The 24,799-nt window shown below is 36.4% G+C and overlaps 1 protein-coding gene, 2 long non-coding RNA genes and 1 pseudogene across 9 annotated transcripts in view; 1 reads left to right on the top strand and 3 right to left on the bottom strand.

The window, feature by feature from the left end:
• YES1 (YES proto-oncogene 1, Src family tyrosine kinase) overlaps window positions 1–14,239 on the top strand; it is a 77,371-nt gene extending 63,132 nt beyond the window's left edge. For all 6 annotated transcript variants that reach the window (XM_082353588.1, XM_082353585.1, XM_082353586.1 and 3 more), the window contains 4 exons: window positions 5,867–5,943; window positions 7,128–7,281; window positions 10,652–10,783; window positions 11,626–14,239. In XM_082353588.1, coding sequence (XP_082209714.1) covers window positions 5,867–5,943; window positions 7,128–7,281; window positions 10,652–10,783; window positions 11,626–11,834 — 572 coding nt within the window. In that variant the 3' untranslated portion in view covers window positions 11,835–14,239. The remainder of the gene's footprint in view (window positions 1–5,866; window positions 5,944–7,127; window positions 7,282–10,651; window positions 10,784–11,625) is intronic.
• LOC309610581 overlaps window positions 1–24,631 on the bottom strand; it is a 49,045-nt gene extending 24,414 nt beyond the window's left edge. Inside the window, exon 1 of the long non-coding RNA XR_014234048.1 lies at window positions 15,923–24,631. This is a non-coding gene — a long non-coding RNA (uncharacterized lncRNA). The remainder of the gene's footprint in view (window positions 1–15,922) is intronic.
• LOC309610599 overlaps window positions 1–24,799 on the bottom strand; it is a 504,212-nt gene that overhangs the window by 390,814 nt on the left and 88,599 nt on the right. The window lies entirely within an intron of this gene.
• LOC309610568 (small ribosomal subunit protein eS26 pseudogene) lies at window positions 13–5,857 on the bottom strand (annotated as a pseudogene). Its single transcript has one exon. The product of its transcript is annotated as a small ribosomal subunit protein eS26 pseudogene (transcript).

Raw genomic sequence — 24,799 nt, 5'->3', positions numbered from 1 at the left:
TGTGTATGTTAGTATCTCATGGGGTATTCATGTTATTAATAAATTTTAAGTCTTCATCTCTATTTTTATGCATACAGATTTTTACTGTATTTTCTAACTTAAGATTTTTTATGTAGACATGTGAAAAGAGAAAACCTGACATTTTGTTTAATGAAATTAGCTCCAGTTATTCCAAAGGATAGTACAGAGTTTAAAAAGGAAATAAGGCACTGAATTTATTTTGAAAGTAAATAGTCCTTCACTGCATTTGACTAAAGTCAGTGGAATAGCTGGGAAGGTGAAAAAGAAAAAAAGTATTCACACTAGTTGATTTAAAATAATGCAATCAGAAAGCTATTTATATCTTTAGTACTAAAGCAAAGAAATCAGGTAAAGTTACGAAAATTAACTTTATCTAGTTTTAATATAATCTCACTCAGGAGTCCTAGAAACTGCTTTTTTCCACTACTGTCAACTGAAATTTCTCCGTTTCCCCAAACCCCAGACCCCAAGGTGTGGGATCTTCAGTAACAGGGTTGGTTAGGGCCAGGGAAAGGAGAAGGGAAGGCTGTCGCTCTTCTTTTTCCCTTTGCTGATGATGCATTAGAAGAGGAACTAGTAAGTCACCAAATATGCTTGCTGACAGGCCTGCTTTTTATCCTCTTGAATTTTATCTCCTTTTTTTAGTCTTAATGAGTCACTAATCTGCAGTTAAAGCCACTGATGGAGTCATCCCTCACCATTTGTCCATCTTGGTCAGTGATGTAGTTCCATCTAGTGGTGACAGGACCAACTACAAGCTACACATTGACCATAAGAAAATATTCCCCCCCAAAAGAAACAGAAAAACCAAAAGTTAAGAATTGACATAGCCTACTAATTGAGAGCCAAAACATTACGTAAAGCTCCCAAAGCACATGGCACTTTTGGCAAAGAATCTCTACTTCAAACAATTGCCAAATATTCCATGTCAGAGTATATTAGATGAACTAGAAGGGAGAAAAGGGACAAGGAGAAAGTTTAAATCAGGATATTGATAGCATAAGAATATAGTGGAGATAAAAGCTAATGGTCTGTTTAGCTTTGTATATTGATTTCAAGAAGTATTTAATTGAGGAATATGGTAGAAGTCTATGTTGTCAGATTGCTGGGTTAGGATTATTTCTAGATGGGAGGTTTAGAATACAAGATCACAAATGCCCCTTCTAGTTTATTTTTTAATTTTTTTTAAAGTATAATTTCCATTTTATTGTCTTTCCAGGGGACAGTATTTCTTTAGTCTTTAAGGACTTGGCGTCTTACATGGGCTTTGGTGGAGGTCATGGGGCAGCACCCGCAGGTCTAAATCGGGGTGGAGGTGTTCGTTCCTTCTGGGCTTCCCGGGAACGATTCCTGACTACCTTGCTGTGAATGGCACAACTCATGCAGTAATGCAGTTTCACATACAGCTTGGGAAGCACACAGGCGTCGAAAACACTTGCTTCGGAAATGTCCCTGACGGCTGCGGCCTCTACGATGTTCCGAATGACGAGGTTCTTAAGTAGCCTTATCCTTGGGCACGCATCGGGCACAGTTGGTGCAGCGAATAGGCTGCACTTGGCCGCAGCCCTTTTTGGGACGACCATTATTCCTTCATTTCTTGGTCATCTTATAAGCGAGGAGGCGAGGGAGAGGCCCTTCTAGTTTTAAACTCTGTAATTCCCCATCTTGCTATTCAGGCACTTAGAACTTGGCCCTCCATAATCTATCCAAACTCATTGCCTCGTGTGTTCTCTTTATAATCAGAATACTCTAGAAATTGTTAACAATTAAAATGTATTGAATGCTTCTAATATATAAACAGTATGCCAGTATTACAAGGTATCAAAGAAATAAAGCCATCTAACTTACATTGAATTAGGAGAGAAAAGACCTAACGCGATGAGTTAATTTTCAGTATAAAAGTAAATAACAGCTCACTATAAACAAACAAGTTCAAAGCATAATGGATTTCTAGGTGTTTTGACACATTCAGTAAGTAACGTAGAAATTGAAGAGATAACATAGGTTGGAATAAAATGAGAAATATCAGAAAAGACAAGCCTTGAACTACCCTTTAATATGAAGGACACGAATAAGTAAAGTGAAGGGTACCAGTGTTTTTCTGCAGAGCTATGAGGAAATGGGGAACAAAACCATGGGTAGTGGAAAGTATAGAAGGTAACTGGTTGGAAATAAGGCCAGAGAGGTATATGAGACAAACTTAAGGACTGCTCTGAATTGGTTTCATAATTACTTATCAAGTACATGCTCTCTCTGCCACGAATGAGCTTCAGAGGGTCAGTGAACTTCCTCTGAAGTTCTCTGTCAATCTTTGCACAGTTATGTGTGTTTTTCTAGAGAGAGAGTCCATAGACTCTCTCATTCATCAGATTCTCAAAATAACCCATGACCAAAAAAAGGTTAAGGACCCACTGATATGATCCAAAATGCTCTGATAAATGGATATAAGAAACTTTTAAGGGAGGGGGGATTTGCTGTAATTAGTTAAAGATCAGAAAAAAAGAATTGTCAAAATAACACACATTCCAGTCCTGGATTTCTGTGCTCTGCAGCCTTTGCACTGTTTTAGCAATTATCATTGCACTGAATGATATTTTACATAGTGGATTGATCATGGCTCCTTATCTAGATTCTAAATCCCGAAACAAAGAACTGTAGCTTTTACTTCTTTCTGTATATTCAGCATTGTCATGCAGAGTATTTATATAACATCAGTCTGTCTTGTAGGCTAAGAAAAGGAAGTGTTCCTTCCTCTGTTTAAGGACAGTTAAATCCTTCCTTTCATTTAAAAAGAAAACCCTCTCTTGGTCCCAACATCTGCTTTTCACCGACTTCTCTTTACCTTTTGCTTCCCTTCAGAGCCAAGATTCTTTTTTTATTTTTTAATTTATTTATTTTATTTATTTATTTTGGGCTGCATTGGGTCTTCGTTGCTGTGCATGGGCTTTCTCTAGTTGCGGCGAGTGAGGGCTACTCTTTGTTGCGGTGCGTGGGCTTCTCATTGCGGTGGCTTCTCTTGTTGGGGAGCGCAGGCTCTAGGCGCGTGGGCTTCAGTAGTTGTGGCTCGTGGGCTCTAGAGTGCAGGCTCAGTAGTTGTGGTGCATGGGCTTAGTTGCTCTGCGGCATGTGGGATCTTCCGGGACCAGGGCTTGAACCCCTGTCCCCCTGCGTTGGCAGGTGGATTCTTAACCACTGCACCACCAGGGAAGCCCCAAGATTCTTTAAAGAACAGACAATATTACATCTTTACTTCCTAACTAGCCATTTTACTTTTTTTAAATTACAGAATGCTTCAAACATACAAAGAACACTGTAACACCCATGTCCCTACCATCCAAATTTAACTAATGTTTACATTTTGCCATATTTGCTTCAGATCTTTCTACTAAGGAAACAACACATTAAAGATCTAACTGAATCCTTGTTTTTACCCCTCATTGAGCCCATTCCCTTCAGAGGTAACCTCAGTTTTGAAGTTGTTGCTTTTCCCATCTCTGTTTTTCATGTTGATATACTTTTACTAGTATATAGTTACCTATTAACAGTATTTGTATGTTTTTAAATTACATAAATTTAACCAGCTTTATTTTCGTTCAACATTACGTGCTTGAGATTTATTCATGTGGTTAAGGGAAGATCTCATTTGTGTACTTTTAACTATTGAATGAAATTCTGTATGAGTATTCCATTGTTTATTCATTCCTTTCCCAGTGAACATTTAGGTTGCTTTTAGTTTGCACCATCGCAGACAGCGCTGCAGTGAATATTCTTGTACTTGCCGTTTTTGGAAAGGGCAAGAGACTCTGCAACATCGGGGGCAGCAGCAGTAGCATCGCCTGGACACTTGTTAGAAACACAGACTCTGGCAGTGAGGCCCCGCAGTCTTCACTTTCCCTCCCCCTTATGTAATAATAGTCCATTGCGTGCTGTTAATTCCATTTATTAAGTGTCTCTGGAAATGTTCCTCTTCTCATTCTTTCCTAGACTATTGCAGGAACTTTTAAACTTACTCCTTTTATGCAGTTTTAGTCCAATTTCATTCATCAAATCGGAGTAATTGCTTTTCAACATAAATCTGATCATATTGCTTCTCAGTATAAAACTTCATATAAAAAAGAAAAAAGTCCATTTATGCATTGCCTTCTGTGTTCTGACTCCTGCAGCCTCTTTCTCATCAGTTCCCATCTTTGTGCCCGTGTTCTTGCATAGGAAGGACCGTTTTCAGTTCCTTGAACTTACTGTGCCATTTCATGAATTACTGCCTTTGTACTTGTTATTCTCTCTTCCTGGAATTCCCTCTCTGCTCTCATTCTTCTTCAAGATGCATCTCCTCTGTGAAGCCTTTCCTGATTTCTCCATAGAATTAACCAGATCCATCATGTCTCCACTGTAGTTTTTACAGTAACTTTTATAACACCTACTGGACAATATTTATTTGTGTACATATAGTTTCTAGATCTATATACTATACTTTCGTATAGTATTTTAAGGTCTTATTTATCTTTGTACCTTCTATGCCTTTTACAGTGCCTCACGTGTAGTAGACCCTCAATAAATATTTGAAAGGGCAGATAAATGGACAAACACAGTAACATGTCCTCCCTGCCATAGATGGACCAGAGGAAAAGAGATATTCCCTGACTTTGAATCTCTATAAATGAAGAGACTAAGTCATGACTGTGCCTTGCTTCACAGTCCTGTCAACATGGAAAGGGTTTTCTTTGCCTTGCCTTGTTTTTTGTTTTATTTTACTTTTATTTTGAAGTACTTTTAAACTTATAGAAAAGTTGCAAAAATAATACAAAGAATTCCCATGTATGTTTCAGCCAGATTCGCCAATTGCTATATATATGTATGAATAAATGTGAGGGTTTTTTCCCGAAACATTTGAGAGTACGTTGCAGACATTATGCTCACTTTACCGCTAAATACTTCAGTTTGTCTATTAAAGACAAGAACATTGTCTTACATAACCACAGTACAATGATCAAATTCAAGAAATGTAACATGGATACAATTTTGTTGCCTAAAATGCAGTTCGTATTCAGATTTCACCGATCGTCCCAGTGATGATTATAGCAGTTTCCCCCCGATCTGGTATCCAGCCCGTGGTCATGCGTTGCTTTTAGTCATCCATCTCTTTAGTCTCCTTTAATCTGGAGCAGTCCTTAGCTTTTCTTGTCTTTCATAACATTGTTATTTTTTTTAAGAGAACAAAGTTGTTTTATAAAATGTGCCTTAATTTGGGTTTGTCTGATATTTTCTCTTGATTAAATTCAGGTACATGGTAAGTTTTTAACCTGTAATAGAATAGCAATTAGACGTTTTCTTTCCAGCCTTTATCTCTGCTGTAATGCATAGTACTTTGCTGTTGCATGGTATCTTCTGCTAAAATTGAGAGAAGTTGGTTGTACTAACACTTCACATCAACTCTTTTATTTAGCCATCTAGCTTTAGTTTCAAGTACCCCAAGATGTCCTCAAGTTGTCTGAGCTCTTGTTACAGATTGACTTAAAAATATAAGTATCTAATACTACTTTTTGACTAAAAATTGGACTGATTTTGATCAAAGCAAACAAGGAAAGAATGTCTATAATCTGGTGAGATGATTGCATTTTCCCTTTTTTTTTCATGTTATCAGAAGTTTTAAAAAATTCAGTTTAGGGCCCTCTTCTAGAATCTTAAAGATAATTATTCAGAAATTCCAAAGCTGCAAAAAATATTGAAGAATAAAAAGCTGAAGTTTTGTATTGTCATATGATTTGTTTGGAGGTAGGGGAATGTTTGTTGCAATTCTGATTTAAGATTTGCTTATTTTTCATGAATGTCTTGCTGTCTGTTACAGGGAGCTTATTAGATTTCCTGAAGGAGGGAGATGGAAAGTACTTGAAGCTCCCACAACTGGTTGACATGGCTGCTCAGGTACTTGTGTGTTTATACATGTGTCCATTTGAATTGCAAGTGTACATTAAAAATGTAAACTAATCTTAGTAGATACTATTGTTCAAATAGTGAAATCATGGGATTTTAGAGCTGGGAGGAACATTACAGATAATCCAGTCTGATCTCCGTATGTTACAGATACTGTAGTATCTTGAGGACCCAGGTATCTAAAAGTCATATAACTTATTAGTATTAGAATCAGGTAACTCCCAGTACAGTGCTGTCCTGTATCATATGGCCTTTCAGAAACATATGCATCCACAAATATAAAATCTATATGTATTTATATTTCAGTAGATAAATTTTAAGACAATGAATGATCGCTATTCCAAAGAAAGTATTAGAAATCTAAAGTGTATGCTGCAAAAGGCCCTGAACAAAGCTGGGAGTGGGGTGCTGTAGATAGGCAGATATTAAGCAACGTAGAATCATACTGATCCTACCAGGATAGAAGGTTGGAAAGTAATATACCTAAAATAATTAATAATATTGGTCTTTAAATAAATAAATAAAGATAAAGTATATGCTGAATTTCTTATTTAATATAGTCCAAAACAAGAATTAAGATGGCAATATACAGTTAAAGATGGGATAGTTTTACTATTCTGGATTTTTGTTTTTAAATATAAATGAAAACTATTAAAAGTTATATTCAGATGTGTGGTAGGTATTCAAGGGGCCTTTTATTGGCTTTGGTTGACACATTGGGTCTAAGACTCCTCTCTCAGTGAGTGTCCAGATGTCCATGGGATCTAGCAATTTAGAGAAACTTTATACCAAGAAACCGTACCTGTGAGACTTTGGCATATGTCAAGCCTCGTCCACACACCTGAGCTCAAGGCTCTGAGCCCCTCTATACTAGGGGCCCGCAAACTGTTTCTGGAAAGGGCCAGGTAAATGGTTCAGGCTTTGTGGGCCTTTCTCCTACTCCCCTATCCCCTCTCCTTCTCTCCTTCCTTCTCTCTCCCTCTCTCCCTCCTTATCCTCCTCTCCCTCCCCCTCCATTAAAAGGTTTTCTGTTCTTCTTATTATCTGCTAGACTATGCCCTGTTACTATCATCTCTTTTGAAGATACATGATTCTTCAGCGATCTGACTTAACATTAACCAGAATTGTCCTCTCCCTCCTTCCCTTTGTATCATATATGTTTTTTTCTTCCCAAGATTGCTGATGGTATGGCATATATTGAAAGAATGAACTATATTCATCGAGATCTTCGGGCTGCTAACATTCTTGTAGGAGAAAACCTTGTGTGCAAAATAGCAGATTTTGGCTTAGCAAGGTTAATTGAAGACAATGAGTATACAGCTAGACAAGGTAAAATGACTTTTTAATAAACTCTTGTAACCTCATTTTCGATGGGTATTTCTTACCATTCTTTTGAATATACAGGGTTTTACAGAATAAGAAGAACAGCTCTCGGTCTGCTCAGAAGAGTCATAGAAACATTAGCAACTGTACTCCAATAAAAAAGAAAGGAAAAGAAAAAAAAAACGTCATAAAAACATTGATTTTTATTCATAAAATTATACACGGTGCATAGTACTGTGGCTTTCTGATAGTTATTTCCCCCAAGGAAGAATCTGACGGTGGGTGTTCTTTGCATTATAAATATAGCAAGCAGTATTCTCCTCTTCACACTTCCTTTGGCATGCCAACAAACAAGAAACATTTTAAAATAACTTTTGTAACAAACTTCAGAACCATCCAATTTTTACTACACTAAGGACTAGGAGCTAATATCTTAAGAAATAGCATACAATTTTATAAAGGCTTTGGAAACCATTTCCATGCCAGATTTACAATAATTCTTTATTATATATAAAATTGTAGTAAATAAAAACACTTATAAGATTGACACTGTAAACAGTGAGGGAGGGGAGCTTACAGAAATTAACACAGGTCAGTTCTTTTATTTGGTGTCTATTTCTCTGAGCTCTCATTCAGTACACATTTAAAGGACAAAATATATGCATACAGGAAGAGTATGGGTTTTTGAGTTCCAGTTCCATCTCCTGTTAGCCCAGAGATTTCACCCAAGTTACCTAACCTTTTTGACTGGGCCTCAGTCTCCTCACTTACAAATATTAGATGGTAATACTTACTTTTCAAGATTGTTGTGAAACTTAATGAATTAATAGATGTAGAATGCCTGACATTACCTAACATAGTGGACGCTCAGTCCACTATGCAAAGAAAGAGTGTAACTTTGACAGGCAGAGAGTAAGTAAGGTCGAGTGCAAATCAGCACATAGGTTGTTCATCCTGATGAAACCTTCAGGCCTCCACACCTATAAAAAAGATGCCTTGGCATTCAGCATCTCCTACTGTCTAGTTTCAGCTTGTCTTTAACAAACATTTGAGTCCTTCCACGTGCTGGACGTGAGGGCACAGCTGTAAGAGGCATGATTTCTGCTGTCAAGGAGCTCACTGACTAATGTCTGTCTGCAACTGAATTATAAACGAACTATTTCAATACAAACTAGTAAGACCAACGTAAAGGTTAGCGAAGATTTATTTAGTAGATATACCCAAAAAAACTTTTTTCGGCTATCCACTATTACCATCATTTCATAAAAGAAAGAGCATTTTAACACTACACAAGCGGGAAGAACGTAATCTCAGAATAAAGGATATACCTATAAATTAATGATTTTAGCTTTATGAATTGATATGTGATCTTTCTTCTCTTTTTTTCATTGGACTGTATCTTTTTGTTACTGACCATGTTGGTAGACAAACCACTGGGAACTGTTCCCTAAATCACAGTTCTCAACCAGGGGTGGTGGTACTGCTCCCCAAGGGACATTTGGCAACATCTTCAGACATTTTTATTTTTATTTTATTTTATTTTTTTTGGCCGCGCCATGCACCATGAGGGATCTTAGTTCTCCGATCAGGGATCGAACCCGTGCCCCCTGCAGTGGAAGTGCGGAGTCTTACCCACTAGACCGCCAGAGAAGTCCCTTTAGACATTTTTAGTTGTTACAACTGGGAGGCTGCTACTGGCATCTGCTGGGGGGCGGCCCAGCATACCACTAAACACCCTGCAAAGTACAAGCTAGCCCCGACCAAGCAGAGAATTATCCAGCCCCAAATGCCAGTAGTCCCCAGGTTGAGAAACCCTGTCTTCAACACAGTGCTTTCTTTTCAGTCTCCATACGTTTGTGCTGTTCCCTCCAGCTGAAATATCTTCCTATTCTTCTTTAATCTTTACCTGCAAAAATTCTAAGCATTCTTTAAGGCTAAACTTAGCCTCCACTTTTTAAATGAAACCTTTTGTGATTGTGCTAATGAAAATTGATCTTCTGTTTGAACATCTAAAGAAATGTTTTACAACATTATATACATATATAAGCAACTTCAAGTTTTTAAGACACCTATAATCTCATTTTCACTGTAAGTGTATAAACATCACAAAGGCTATGTTTTTGTGTCTCCTATAACAATTAGCATAATGTCTTGTGCATAAAAAGTAAGTATACACTAAGTATTTGACTAAATATTTTTTAGTCTTTTAAAAATGATAGTACAATAAAATTTTCCAGAGAGATATCATAAAATATTTAGAAAGGAGATTGTGGTCGAAAACCAGTAGACGTTAGAACCGATAGAATACTTTCTTGGCAACCAACAGTTAGAACTACTAGGAGCTAGACTGACTTAAAAGTTATAGATCCTATCACCCATGTATTTGGTTGCTTCTTACTAGAGTTTTTACCTCTCTTTTCTTTTTTTTTTTAATTAATTTATTTTTGGCTGCATTGGGTCTTCGTTGCTGCGCACGGGCTACTCTTCGTTGAGGTGCACGGGCTTCTCATTGCAGTGGCTTCTCTTGTTGCGGAGCACAGGCTCTAGGCGCATGGGCTTCAGTAGTTGTGGCTCGCGGGCTCTAGAGCGCAGGCTCAGTAGTTGTGGCACACGGGCTTAGTTGCTCCATGGCATGTGAGATCTTCCTGGACCAGGGCTTGAACCCGTGTCCCCTGCATTGGCAGGCGGATTCTTTTTTTTTTTTTTTTTTTTTTTAAAGGGATAGATCATTGACCAAGTACATGAGTGAAAGGAAGGCAGCTTTTTCTTCTTTCTTTTTTTTTTTTTTTAATTAATTAATTTATTTATTTATGGCTGTGTTGGGTCCCCGCCTCTGCGCGAGGGCTCTCTCCAGTTGCGGCAAGCGGGGGCCACTCTTCATCGCGGTGCGCGGGCCCCCCACCATCGCGGCCTCTCCTGTTGCGGAGCACAGGCTCCAGAAGCGCAGGCTCAGTAGTTGTGGCTCACGGGCCCAGTTGCTCCGCGGCACGTGGGATCCTCCCAGACCAGGGTTCGAACCCGCGTCCCCTGCATTGGCAGACAGACTCCCAACCACTGCGCCACCAGGGAAGCCCGGCAGGCGGATTCTTAACCACTGCGCCACCAGGGAAGCCCCCACCTCTATTTTCTTGAATGATTTTCTATCCCCACCAGCCATTCTGTCATTGAATATCTTATCAGGAAGAAATGCGATTTTTATTAATGCAAATTTTAAATAGTATTAAAGAAAATTTTCCCATGTATCTTGTACTTTTGAAGAATTTGACACATGACATGTACAGTAGGTATAGTGACAAAAAATTAACCTTGCTTATGCCATATTTACACAAATAGAAAAAAACAAGTTACTGAAGCAAGCTTGTCAATACTGTTTTAGGTGCAAAATTTCCAATCAAATGGACAGCTCCTGAGGCTGCACTATATGGTCGATTTACAATAAAGTCTGATGTATGGTCATTTGGAATTCTACAGACGGAACTGGTAACAAAGGGCAGAGTGCCATATCCAGGTAAGTTTGCATTTCATGTAACTGGAGTTTATTATGAGCAAAAGTGTAAGGGGTTGGGGGAGACCTTTATATTTCTCTCTCTATCTGTCTTTTTTTTTTTTTTTTTTGGTCATTGGATGGGGAGCAGTCTATGAGAGCCACAATCCTTGAGATAGGGTAAGGTGTGCGCAGTTTTCTCCCTTTAGGGCATTTTCTAAAAGGGCCTTTTCGCTCTACTGTTCTCTTAGGAGATGAACATAAATATATCCTAGTCCTCTCCTTCCCCAGGTAATTGAGGGTATGCTTACCCTGTGATAACACAGGGTGCACTGCTGTTGGGGTTGGTGGGGATTACAGAGGAATACAAGAAAGGAACTGTGTAATAACTTGAGGTAAGTCAAACAGGTGACAGTTGATAAGGAAACTGGTTCAAGGAACTGACTTGATATAAAATAACATAATTAGTATATTTGGCAAAACCAGGACTAGCACTCTTTCTTCTGAATTCCTGTTTGAAAGTTCTTTCAGACACTGTCTTGCCACTGTTCCTCATTAGCCCAAGTTTGGTCATTATTAACTGTTAGTATCAGAAAGTATCAGTACCTCAGAGTAGCACTCTCAATTCTCATTAATTTTGAAGGCATTAGTATTAAAAGCCAGATTTTAGGTGGAATGAAAAAAGATATGCTAAGCTCTTGTTGATGTACTTTGACATTTAAAATTTATTTCTTTGTTGAAAGAATCGTTTCACTAAATAAACTCACTCGAATATACCTCCAATTAGTTAGTGGTTAGGGAATTTGTTCTTTTTGCTAGTGGTGTTTGGCGTCACTGTTTTTTGGTGTTTGAATCTTGCGTGATAGGTATGGTAAACCGCGAGGTGCTGGAACAGGTGGAACGAGGGTACAGGATGCCGTGCCCGCAGGGCTGTCCAGAGTCCCTACATGAATTGATGAATCTTTGTTGGAAGAAGGACCCTGATGAAAGACCAACGTTTGAATATATCCAGTCCTTCTTGGAAGACTACTTCACTGCTACAGAGCCGCAGTACCAGCCAGGAGAAAATTTATAATCCAAGAAGCCAATTTTATATGCACAAATCTGCCAAAATGTAAAGAACTTGTGTAGACTTCCTCACGTACAGGAATCAAAAGAAGAAAATCTTCTTCACCCTGCATGTTTTTGATGGTAAACTGGAATTACAGATGTGGTTGCACAAAACCACTTTTTTTTTTTTTCCAAGTGTTAAACTCTGAAGTACCAATGATGAATTTTTCAGCTTATTTCAGGGTCCAAAGAAAGTATAGTTAAGATATTGATGACTGTGTGAGTGATAGCATGACAATGAAGAGCAACAAGGCTACTGTTTATGAATCACTACCTTTCTTTTATTCCCCAAATGCATAATTAAGAGAAATTTATCAATCAGTATAGACAAAACTTGGGAGATTAAAAAGTTATACCATAATAAAATCTAGAATTACAGAACTTCATGGGACCAAACAATTCCATTCCAATTTTAAAAAATTTCTTGCATTTATTATTCTTAAAAGTTTTTTCTAAGTTGAACAGTTAATATGCAACCTTAATATATGCCTCTGTTTGCATGGAAGTGGGCCAGGTTTTTTTTTTTTTTTGGGCCAGGTTTTTAGAAGCAAAAAGGAATATAAACAGCATCTAAAACTTGATTAAATGTTAGACAACAGCAGTGGAATTTGAAAGTATAATGCACTATGTTAATACTCAGTATACTCATGGAACTGGAAAGTAGAAGAAAATTTTCACTTTAATCATTTCTGAATAGCTCAGTTTAAAATAATGAAGGTAACTAGAATATGGGTTAATCTTTTATAAGGTTGCACTGATTTTTTTAAAGGCAATATATAATTGAAATCATACTATCCAATCAAAGGGGAAATCTTTTAATCTTTAGATAGCATGAAAAAAAATAAACCCAGCATTTAAACAGTGCTTTTTGAAAAACAGACTGGTACTGTGAGATTGCTAATATGTACTTATGATGATGGGTGCCACAAATATAAAATATCACTAGATCAGGGACTTGAATGCACTTTTGCTCTTATTGAATATAGACTAACAGAGAGGAAAATGTATTTAAAGAAATATGAGAAAAGAAAATGTGAAAGTTTTACAGATAGAGAGATGGAATGTAATGTTTAATGTTGACGTTACAGAGTGACAAAATGGCTTTGCTGGCACTCAAAGCTCCTCACTTATTTTCTGAGATTTTAAGAGTTATAAGGTATGACTATAAAGCTAATCTTTCTTAACATAAATACTAAATGAGTGCTATAGCCTCAAAATAGTTAAGGCTTCCCACTAATTCCAGTGATACAGCTTTTATGTAAAACATTTTTAGAACTCCAGTTTTCAAATCCGTGTTTGAATCTACATTCACTTTTTAAATATACTTAATGATTATCATTTTTTCCCTTCTAGAACTTAGTTGATTTGAGGAGGAAAACATATTCGGAAAAATAGCAGTGGTGAAAAGAAGGGGACAGATTTTGCCTATTTAAAGTACAGAAGTGAAACATACAGAATAATACTGATTTTTATGACTAACTCAAAAAGAAAATTCCAAAATACGAATTTGAATAGCAGCATCACTGGTTTAAGTGCCTAGCAAAGGGACTGAATCTGACAAATGAAAGTCTGGTATTTACGTTTTAAAATACTCTCTTTTATAGTCACACTTTAAATAAAGCAACACATCAGGTCCCAGTATTTTAGGAATATTATTACTGACTACCATCACATACCTGATTTGATCATTAAATTTAAAATTCTGTGCTGAGGTATCTATGTTGAGATTCAAACCATTTTAAAATGTGGCAGATGAACTTCATGCAGGTTGGCAACAGTTCTGGTACTAAAAATTGTGGTGGCTTTCTTATGTTTACGTAACCTGCTTAGTATTGAATCCCTCTTCCAAGAGGATTTTCCCAAGAAGACTGCTGTCATCACTTACCTTTAACGTCTACAACCTGTGACATCAGAGTTTTAAAGGGCTTTGTGTGAACTATGATATTACAATTTTTCTAAGCATTTTAAAAAGGATAAAATTATGTGTTTATGTACTAATTCTCTTCAGAAAAATAGGCCAGAAAAAGTTGATGGTATTCATTAGGTTTTAACTGAATGGAGCAGTTCTTTATAATATCGATTGTATAGTTAGGAAATAAAACACTAACTTAATGTGTATTCAGTTTAAATGGTTATGTATTTTTAAATTGCTGAGAAAAATAAAGAACTTTGTACATTTGAAGATTTTTTCCAACAGCTTTTCTTCTTCAACCTCTTAATGTGTTTTCCTTACCAAAAGAGGAAGTTGGCAAAAACAGCCTTCTAGCACACTTTTTTAAATGAATAATGGTAGCCTAAAACTTAATATTTTTATAAAGTGTTATTATATTGTTTTGTGGATAATTGAAATAAAAATTTTAATTGAATGCACCCATTTCTCTTTTTAGCCACTACTCATACTTTCTCATCAGTTTTTTAAGAATTGGTATTTAAAGCAAAGTATATTCTGTTTCTTCTTCCATTGGGGAAAAAAAGTGTTGAGTTATGACTCTTGAGCAGAGTTAAATCAATTCTTTATTAAATTCAGAACATTATTGAACTCATTCTGTGTGGTTAATTTTCCATGTCAAGTGAGTGACATTATTTTTATAGGTTTTTTTCTTTTTTTAAATTATATCAGCAACTACAGTTTTAATGTATTGTACAGAGAAACCTAAGTGATTTAAGTGAAGCTATTCACAGAGGAATCTGTGTGAAGGGTATAAGATAGAATAACTACTTTTGATCATAAGGGATTCAATTTTCTAAAAATGAAAAATATGTGAGCATTATTTCTGTGTGTGTTTTACACTTCTATTATAGGTTTAATGAAAATAAGATACTAAATTATGAATATCAAAAGCATTTGTTATTTTCAATAAGGTAATAATATTAATTGCCGTTTACTGTTATATTATCAAAATTATTAGCTTTGTTTTTCCCTAATGATTTCAGAAAAGTAACATTTAATCAACAAACATCATTTAGTAAACATTTATTAAATATTTTTATACAGTACAGTAATAGTTTCTCAACTTAAGAATGTTTTCCTAGTTTGCTGTTTGCCTTTTAAGTTTGCATGTAATTTTTTTGACATTTAAGTTGTACATTTGTATGTTGTCAAATCTTTTTTATGCCTAAACAGTCCTTTGCATCCCAAGATTAAATATTCATCTCATCTGTTACATTTTATGCTTTTGTGTTTTACATCACTCTTTAATTCATTTGGAAGTTATTTGGGTATAAAATGTGACTTACGAGTCTAGCATGATTGTTTCCCATACAGTTAATTTTCCCAGCACCAATTATTGGTTAATCCATGCCCACTGCATTGGTTTTGTCCAGTTAACTGGCCATTCTGACGTCAGTATAATACTTTCAATGACTAATCACTTGATAATGCGTTTTAATAATTAAGCAAGTTGCCTTTGCGATTCCTTTTTTTTTTTTCTTCATCTTGTTATTCTGGCAAATTCTTGATGAAGTTTAGACTTTATTTTTCGTACTCCAAAAAAGTTCAAGTTTGATTTTGGTTAGGATTACATTATGTTTATAAGTTAATTTGTAAGAAATAACACCTTTCCAATCAGTCTTCCCATCCCGTCTATTCAAATGTTTATTCATCCCTTGATTTATTCTTTTAATCAAGATTTAAATCTCCTAGTAAAGTTCTCTGAGACTTTTCTCCATGGAGTTGGAAGATGAGTCATCCTTTGTCTGATTATACTGCTCTAAAGATCTACCCCAATGCTCTTGGAGGTCAGGTCCCCACTTGGATACAAAACAAACAAGCATATGCAGAGATGAGGAGGAGAGTGTGTGCCCGAACAGCATTTATTTCCCTAAAATCAGTTCCTCCCCTGCCTTTCTTCCATTTTCTTTCTTTCTTTACTTTTTTTTTTTTTAAGACATCAAGTTGAGTTTCCCTCAACAGCGATCAGAGTCCCGATTAATTAACATTCAAATTGTCGATACAGAAAGGAATATTTCTGATTAAAATAAGCAATGTGTGCCCGGTATCTTCCATTTGTCCTTCCACAGCCATACTCTGCTGGAAGGCTGACCTGTACTCACCAGTGGGTTCCCTTGCTCTGGATTCCTCTTGGGCTGAGCCAACGAGGAGCTCTAGCAGAAGACCGGAGGAAACCTGAAAGAGAGGTCAAGGTATTTATTCCCCTGGTTCACTCCCCGTGAGGTTGGGCTGGCTATGTCCTCCAACTGAAGGGACCTCCTCTCCTTTGGGGGACCTCCCATCCCCTATCTTTTCTGCCTTAGGGGTGCTTCTGTTAATGTGGGTTGCTGCATTAATTCTTGTGGTTCCCTTATCCTGCCCCCCTCTTTGTAAATATCCTTGATTATCTTAATTCGAGTGTGCCATTTGATTCCAGCTGGGACCCTGACTGATGCCCATCATGCCACCACTAGATGTATCAGTAGAAAACCGGAAACTCTTATGTTATATGTCAAAGTGAGAGTTAATACAAAACAGTAACATTTTTGGTACAGTAGCAATATACAATATTCTGTTAAATGTAAAGTTACCATAAGACTTTATTAAATGGAGAGAACATACCAAATGTTGAGCATATTCAAAACTCTTAATTTCTAAATTGGAACCTTTAAGAATTTTTCAATTAAATTTCTATTTTTCAAAAATTGGTAGCCATATATATTAAAACTCCATTGAACAGACTAGTTAGATGTAACACTCCAATTCAAGAATGAATGAATCATTCAATTCATGAGTAGAATGAAAGATGAACAGGAATGAGGGGGTGGGAGTGCTGACCTAAGAAAAAGAGGAAATGGAAGAAAAAGGAGGTCCCCAGAAAATTTGTAAAACGATAAAAGCCAAGTTAAATGGTGTGAGAACCCCACAGTAGCAGGAAAGGCCCACAGACCTTCAAGAAACAAGATGTCTAAGATGCTTGATCAGCTCTCGTCTGTTACCACAAACTTTCCTTCAACTCTGCTACACACCCTGGGTGGGTGGCATTTAGGGAAGTAAAGGGATTAGGGGAATGTCCAGAGGGTTGACAAGGTACAAAAACGGGGAGGGGTGGATTTCACGTGCACTTAAGAGTTTAAATGTTGTGATGAAATAAAAGTCTGCCAAGCGCTTCAGAGACACTGGGAGGGACAGACACTAGGTTTCCCACATACACAGGGGAGCAGTTCAGTACAGCTTCACTCACATCTTAAAGGTCAGGTTAGCATGAGGAAGCTGGAGGACTTCGAGAATCTGAAGTAAAAAATTGCCTCCAGCCCAAGTGGTAATAGGGACAAGAGAAATAAAAAGAAACAACTTTGCAGTTGGCCAGGAGTGACTGTGATCCTAATAGAAAAACTGAATTATTTAAAGTGGTGTGTCCCTTAAATGTTATGAGAGTCCTTTTACTCACTTCCAATTACTATTTATAATTACTGTTTTCAAGGACAGCCTTTGTCTCCTGAAACATTGAGAGAATATACTGTGGAATTAGCAAACTACATGTATGCTTTTACGTCTCCCGATCCCAAACTCTTTGAAAGGATCAAAGATCTTGGGTTGTTGGTTTGTCTGTTTTTGTAATCCTTACCACTGCTAGAAAATTAGAAAGATGACATCAATCCAGAAATTTTGAGAAACTCCTGGAACCAGAAGAAACCCAGTCCAAAATAAATACAAGAGAAAATTCTTGGAGAGCTTTAAGTGCAATTTCAGAGAATTCAAACTCAAAATAAACAAAAAGAGGAGGAGGGAGCCCTAGAGCAACATTTTTTTGTTTGTTTTATTGAGGTATAATTGCATAAAATAAAATTCACCATTTTAAGTGTACAATTAGATGAGTCTTGACAAACGTATACAGTCATGAAACCGCTACCAGAATCATGATCTAGAACTTTTTCATCTTTCCAAAAAGTTCCCTCATGCCCCTTTACAGTCAGTCCTCTCCATTCACTCCTGACCCGTGGCAACCACTGAGGGCCTTCTGCCACTCCAGTTCTACATTTCTAGGTTTTCACATAAATGGAATCACACAATATGTAGTCACTTGTGTCTGGCATCTTTCACTTAGCACATGCTTTTGAGATTCATCTTTTTATGGCTTAGAAGTTTCCCCTTGTATTAATGTACCACAATTTGGTTTTGTCCAATTACGAAGTGTTGGATGTTTGGGACTATCATGAATAAGGCTGCTATATTAAAAAAGAGTCTTTTCAAAAGCTTATTTCAAATTCATATATCTTCTCTGGTGGAGGGTCTGTTTTGCCCATCTTTTGATACCAAGTTGTTTGTCTTATTACTGAGTTGTAATTCTTTCAGTATTCTGGATACAAGTATTTTACCAGACACATGTTTTACAAATAGTTTTCTCCCATTCTGCACCTTTCATTTTCATGTCCTTAATGGTATCTGTTGAAGAGAAAACATTTTCAATCTTGATGAAGTGCAATTTATCATTTTTTTTCCTTTTATAATTTATGCTCTTTGTATCTTAAGAAAATTTGCCTTACCCAAGTTCACAAAGATTTTCTCCATTGTTTTCTACAGAAGTTTTATAATTCTAGCTCTTATGTTTACATCTGCATTCCAAGATAACTTTTGTATATGATATAAGGTAAAGGCCAAGGGTGGTGTTTTGTTTGTTTTTCCATACAAATATCCATTTGTTCCAGCACCATTTGTTGCAAAGACTTCTACCCATTGAATTTCCTTGGCATCTTCTTCAAATCAGTTGACTGTATATGTGTGGGTCTATTTCAGGACTCTTGTTTCATTGATATACATGTATCATTATGCCAATATCACATTGTCTTAATTAGTGTGGCTTTTATAATAGTTAAGTCTTAAAATCAAGTAGTTTAAATTGTTTGGCTTTGTTCTTCTTTTCAAGATTATTTTGGCTATTCTGGTTCTTTAAATTTCCATGGGGATTTTAGAATCAAGTCCTTAATAGCTACAAAAAATCCTGCTGGGATTCTGATTAGATTGCATCAGATCAGTAGTTCAATTTGGGAAGAACTGATATCTCAACAATATTGAATTATCCAATCCAAGATTATGAACTTTCTGTACATTTAGGTCTTAAGTTTTCAGTGTATAGATCTTGCTTTTTTGTTGTTGTTGTCGTTGTTTAATTTGTGTCTAAGTATTCCAGACTTTTAATACAAAGAGGTATTGTTTTCTAATTTTAATTTCCAGTTTTTAGTTATATTAAATGTAATTGATTTTATTTTATATTTTTAATATTTAATTAATTAATTTATTTGGCTTCACTGGGTCTTAGTTGCAGCATGCGGGATCTTCATTGTGACATGCAGGCTATTTTAGTTGCGGCATGCAGGCTCTTAGTTGTGGCATGCAGGAACTAGTTCACTGACCAGGGATTGAACCAGGGCCCCCTGCATTGGGAGCGTGGAGTTTTAACTGCTGGACCACCAGGGAAGTCCCTAATTGATTTTAAATTGACCTTGAATCCTAAAACTTGCTAAACTCATTAATTCTAGCAGCTTTTTTTGGTAAATTCTGCAAAGTTGATTTTCTTTTTTAAAGTTTTATTGGCGTATAGTTGATTTACAATGTTGTGTTCGTTTCTGGTATACAGCAAAGTGATTCAGTTATACATATATATATATATACTTCTTCATATTCTTTTTTGTTATAGGTTATTACAAGATATTGAATAGAGTTCCCTGTACTATACAGTAGGACTTTGTTGCTTATCTGTTTTATATATAGTAGTTTGTATCTGCTAATACCAAACTCCTAATTTATCCCTCCCCCCCACCCCCACTTTCCCCTTTGGTAACGGTAAGTTTGTTCTCGATGTCTGTGAGTCAAAGTTGATTTTCTACAGAGACCATCAATCATGTCATCCAAGAATAAAGAGGCTTACTTTATTCTTTCCAATATGCTTTTTGTTTCTTTTTCTTGCTGTATTACACCAACTAGGACTTTCAGAACTATGTTGAATAGAAGTGGTGAAAGCAGATATCCTTGCCTTGTTTCTAATCTTAGGGGGAAAGCATTAATTTTCTACTATAAAGTCAGATGGTGGCAATAGTTTTTTCCAAATGTCCTTTATCAGGTTGAAGACGTTTCTTCTTTTGCTACTTTTCTAAGAGATTTTTTTTTTTTTTAATCATGAATCATTGTTGAATTTTGTCAAGTACTTCTTCAGTCTGTATGAAGATCATATAGTTTCTCTTTTTTAGTCTATTATTAAGAAGAATAATTACATTAATGATTTTTGAATGCTAAACTAACCTTGCATTACTGGGATAAATCTCACCCAGTCATGATGTTTTGTCTTTTTTATATAGTGCTAGTGTCAGATTTGCTATTTTTTAAAAAGATTTTTGTGTATATGTTCATGAGTGATATTGTTCTGCAGTTTTGTTTTCTTATAATATCTTTGTTTTAGTATCAGGGTAATACTAACCTCTTTATTTAAAAGCTGGGAAATGTTCCCTCATATTTTCTTGAGGAGTTTACATAGAATTGCTATTGTTTCATAAATGTTTGGTAAACAGTGAAGCTGAGATGGCCTGGAATTTACTTTGAGGGAAAATTTTTCACTTTGAATTAAATTATTAAATTTTGTAATAGTTATAGGATTATTTATCTATTTTTTCTTGAATGAACTTTGGTGGTTTGTACATAATCTTCCCTTATTATTGTTTAGTGTTTGTAGGATCTGTAGTGCTGTCTCCACTTTTATTTGTAATCTTGGTAATTTGTGTCTTCTCTCCTTTTTTTCCCTCATTAGTCTGGCTAGTGGTTTATCAATTTTAGTGATTTGTCTCAAAGAACTAGCTTTTGGTTTCATTGATTTGCTCTATATGCATGTATTTATGTGTGCGTATGTGTGCATGTGTGCACGATCACCCATGTGCATGTGTGTTCTGTTTCACTGATTTCCTGTCTTCACTTATTTCATCCTTTTGGGTTTTATTTGCTCTGTCATTTTGGAGTTTACTCTTCTTTTTCTAGCTTTTTTTTAAGGTGGAAGGTCAGATCATTGATTTGAGACTTTCCTTCTTTTCTAATGCAAACATTTAATGTTATAAATTTCCCTCTAAATACTGCTTTAACTGCATTCCACATATTTTGATATGTTCTTATATCAAAATATTTTCTAATTTCCCTTCTGAGTTCTTTTTTGACTCATGGCTTATTTATATGTTTGCTATTTAATTGTTAATTATTTGGGGATTTTCCAGATATCTCTCTTTTATTCTAGTTTATTTCTGTTTTGGCCAGAGAACATATTTTGTATAATTTCAATCCTCTCAAATGTATAACTGTATTAAAACTCTGTTTTATGGCCCAGAATATGTTCTACCTTGATGTGTGTTCTGTTTGTACTTGAAAATAATATGCATCCTGCTTTTGTCAGCTAGAGTGTTCTAGAAATGTCAGTTTGGTCAAATTAATTGATAGTATTGCTCAGTCTTCTATATTCTTATTGCTTTTCTGTTGGCTTTTCCTATCAATTACTGAAAGAGGAATGTTGAAATCCTCAACTATAATTGTAGATTTTTCTGTTTCTCCTTTTAATTCTATCATTTTTGTTTCATGTGTTGTGTAACTCTTATTAGGTGCATATACATTTATGATTATTGTGTCACAGGACGAATTGAGTCCTTTATCATTATTAAATATTTCCCTTTATCCTTGGTAATATTACTTTGCATAGATCCAGATTTCTTCTGATATCGTTTTCCTTCTCCATGAAGTGCTTCCTTTAATATTTCTTGTTGCACAGGTCTGATAGTACTGCATTTTAAAAGTTTTTATTTGACTTCCTTTTTGAAATGTTTTAGTTCAGTTAAGAATTCTAGGTTGACAGGGTTTTCTTTTTTCCCTTTAGTACTTTATAGATGTCTCTTCACGATCTTCTAACTTGCATTATTCCTGACAAAAAGTCTTCTATTGTCCTCAATTTTATTTCTTTAAATGTAGAGTGTCTTTTTTTTTTTTCAGAATGTTTTAAAAATAGCCTTTTATTCCTGGTTTTCAGCAATTTATTTATGATGTACCTTCACATGACTTTCTTAAAGGTTATTCTACTTAGAGTTTGAGATGCTTGATTCAGTGGATTATAGTTTTCATCAAAGTTGGAAATTTGGGGCCATTATTTTTCAGTTTGTTTTCTATATTCACTTCTGGAACTCTACGTGTCTATTGGGCCATTTACTATTGTCTCACAGGTCAGTGATGCTCTGTTCTATTCTTTTTTCCGTTTAATCCTTCTTTTTGCTTCATTATGGATACTTTCTTTCGCTCTGTCTTCATATTCACTAATCTTTTCTTTTGCAGTGTCTTTTCTGCTTATAATCCCAGACAGTGTATTTTTTTAATCTTAGAAATTGTAGCTTTCATTTTTTTCTTTTTTGTATCTTTCATACCTCTCCTCCTTATGCTTGTAGTTTCCATCTTGAAGGTCCTTGTCTGAATTTTAGAACTGTTGGGTCTGTTTCTATTCATTGACCTTTATCTTGTTCATGGGCTATATGTTCCCGCTTTTATATATGCCTTGTAAATTTGATTAGATGCTGGACACTATAAATTGTAATTTTTGGTTGCTAGAATTTGGAGGAGGGGCATTCCTTTAAATAATGTTGAATTTTGATTCATGTACACTTTCTACCCTGGCTCGTGGGGACAGGAACTATTTTAAGCCCTGTGGAAACTCCAGGTATTATTTTGTCTAGTCTTAACTTGCAATCAGTTGAATCCTTCCAAGTTTTGCATTCAAGCTCTGTTAGATCCAAAACAATCTTTAGTCTTAGGAGACCTTTTCTGCCAGTAAGGCAATACCCCATTGAGGATTCTACCTGATGCCCCATGTATTACTAAATCTTCTCACTCTGGCTGGCAGGAATAGGTACCATTCCCTACCTTGTGCAACCTCCAATAATTTTTTTGCCTATTCCTTTCTGGTGGCTTTCCTCAAATTTGAATAGTTTCCTCTCATTCATGTGCATATCCACACATACCCACACTCAGCCAAAGATTAGAAGAGATCCTTCTGTTTTCTGCCTCTCAAATTATAGCCACATTGGCCTCCTCAAACACTAATATTAGTCTTCTCAAGTCAGTAAGGCTGCTAGGCTCAGTTTGGGACCCCCCTTTCCAGTAGCCTCCAGCCTCCAGACAGTAAGCTGGTGCAACTGTAGGGTGCTTTGTTTGTTTTTCTTCTCTCCAGGATCACAGTTCTGCTCTCCTGTGGTCCAGTGTCTGAAGTCCTTTCTTCCAAATATTTTAGCTGGTTTTCTAGCTGTATAAGATGGGAGTATAAATCCTGTCACTTTTACTTTATTTTTCCTAGAAGTAATGGGGCTATTAATTATAGGGATTTGGATGGGGGGTGTGGTCAGCATTTGGAATAGCTGGGTAGCCAGGCTTCTCCCTGTATGATAAACTGATCCAGTCAGTGAGCTGGAATATTAAACCAAAGGATATGCCCAGAACTCAACAAAGAGTCAAAAAAGTTGTGGTTTTTTTGTTTTTGTTTAAGTTAAAGCATGGGTGACAGATTCAGAGGTTTAATATCAAACCAACATAAGTTCCAGATGAAGAGGAAGAACCAATGAAAGGAACAGTAGAGAAAACTTTCCAGAGCAATACATTGCTTTTGGCTTGAAAGAATCCATCAGTTGTAGAGTAAGATTAATACTTAAGTTAATCCTAAACATATATTAGTAATATTTTAAAACCATAAAGAGAAAATCCAAACATTTTCCAGAGAGTGGAAAAAAAAAAACTCAGCTTATTCTTTAAAGAATGAGACTTAACATTACTTTAAAAAGTATTCATTTGAACTAAGAATTCTATGCAATAAAATCCTTCAAATCTGAAAGAAAAACAAAGACATCTTCAGAACACAAAGTACTCAGAATATATTACCCAGGCCAGAGACCCATTCTGAAAAAAATAAATTGAGCATATCCCCCAACCCCCAAAATCAAGAAAGCAAAAAATAGGGGTGAACAAATAGGTAACACAATTAAGTGTTAATAAATGTTGATCCATATGTAAAATTATCTCTATCTAAATGGCAAAGTGGGTAGGACAGGGAAAAGAAGGGCTATTTCCTATTAACATTCGAATTTCAGACTTCCCTTGGAAAATGTGAAGATGCAGCAATCCGGGCTCTAATTCCCACAGGGCCACAATCAGCTGGAGCTAACTGGCTGCCCCTTAGCTGCAGTGACTGCCTCTTGCCTCACGCCTCCCCCCACCCTTGCTTCTTGGTGTCCACCCAGCCTCTGTAGGCATTTGAGTTAACCATCTCAGTCTTTAGCCAAAGGAATTCATTCAATGGGGTTTGCATCCGTGAGCCGCAGAGGTGACCTGGGTATCCCTGAAAACATCCTTGCCATACCAACAGGAACATATATTAATGGAATATCTATATAGCACTGCTTCCCAAACATTTAATTTTCAAAGCAGTCCCCAGAAGTAGGAACTGAAAGGTAGCCTGCTGTACTACAAGGCAAGGGGTCAGTGACCCCCGCCCCCCAAAATGGTATAAAAACTTACAGGTGCACATTGGAGGGGGTGGTGTCCATAGCTTTCACCATGCTGTCAGAGGGATCCTATAGCTCTGAACCCCAGAGTCCCTGCAACCCAGAGGACAGAGCCCTGGGTTTGCAGCTAGAACTCTCAGCCACTTAACTAGCTGTGTGGCCTTGGGCACGTCTCTTAAATCAATCTCTCCGAATCCCCATTCCTTCACCAATAAAGTGGACATGACCTGCCTACCTTGTAGGGTTGGGCGGATAAGAGGTCATGTATTTAAAGCACTCTGCATCAGCAAGGGTGTAATAAATGGTGACCCGCCTCTTAGTTTATCAGGTGGTAAACAGGCTGAGGTCACTTAAAGACCCTTAGGATCTTCTAGCCCAAGGCTATCCTGGCTGACCTGCCGCCTGGCTGAGCTGACCCGAACCTGCTGCTAG

This window comes from Balaenoptera borealis (genome assembly GCF_965194805.1).
Source record: "Balaenoptera borealis genome assembly, chromosome: 14".
NCBI lineage: Eukaryota > Metazoa > Chordata > Mammalia > Artiodactyla > Balaenopteridae > Balaenoptera > Balaenoptera borealis.
This window is presented reverse-complemented; position numbering and strand designations above follow the sequence as displayed.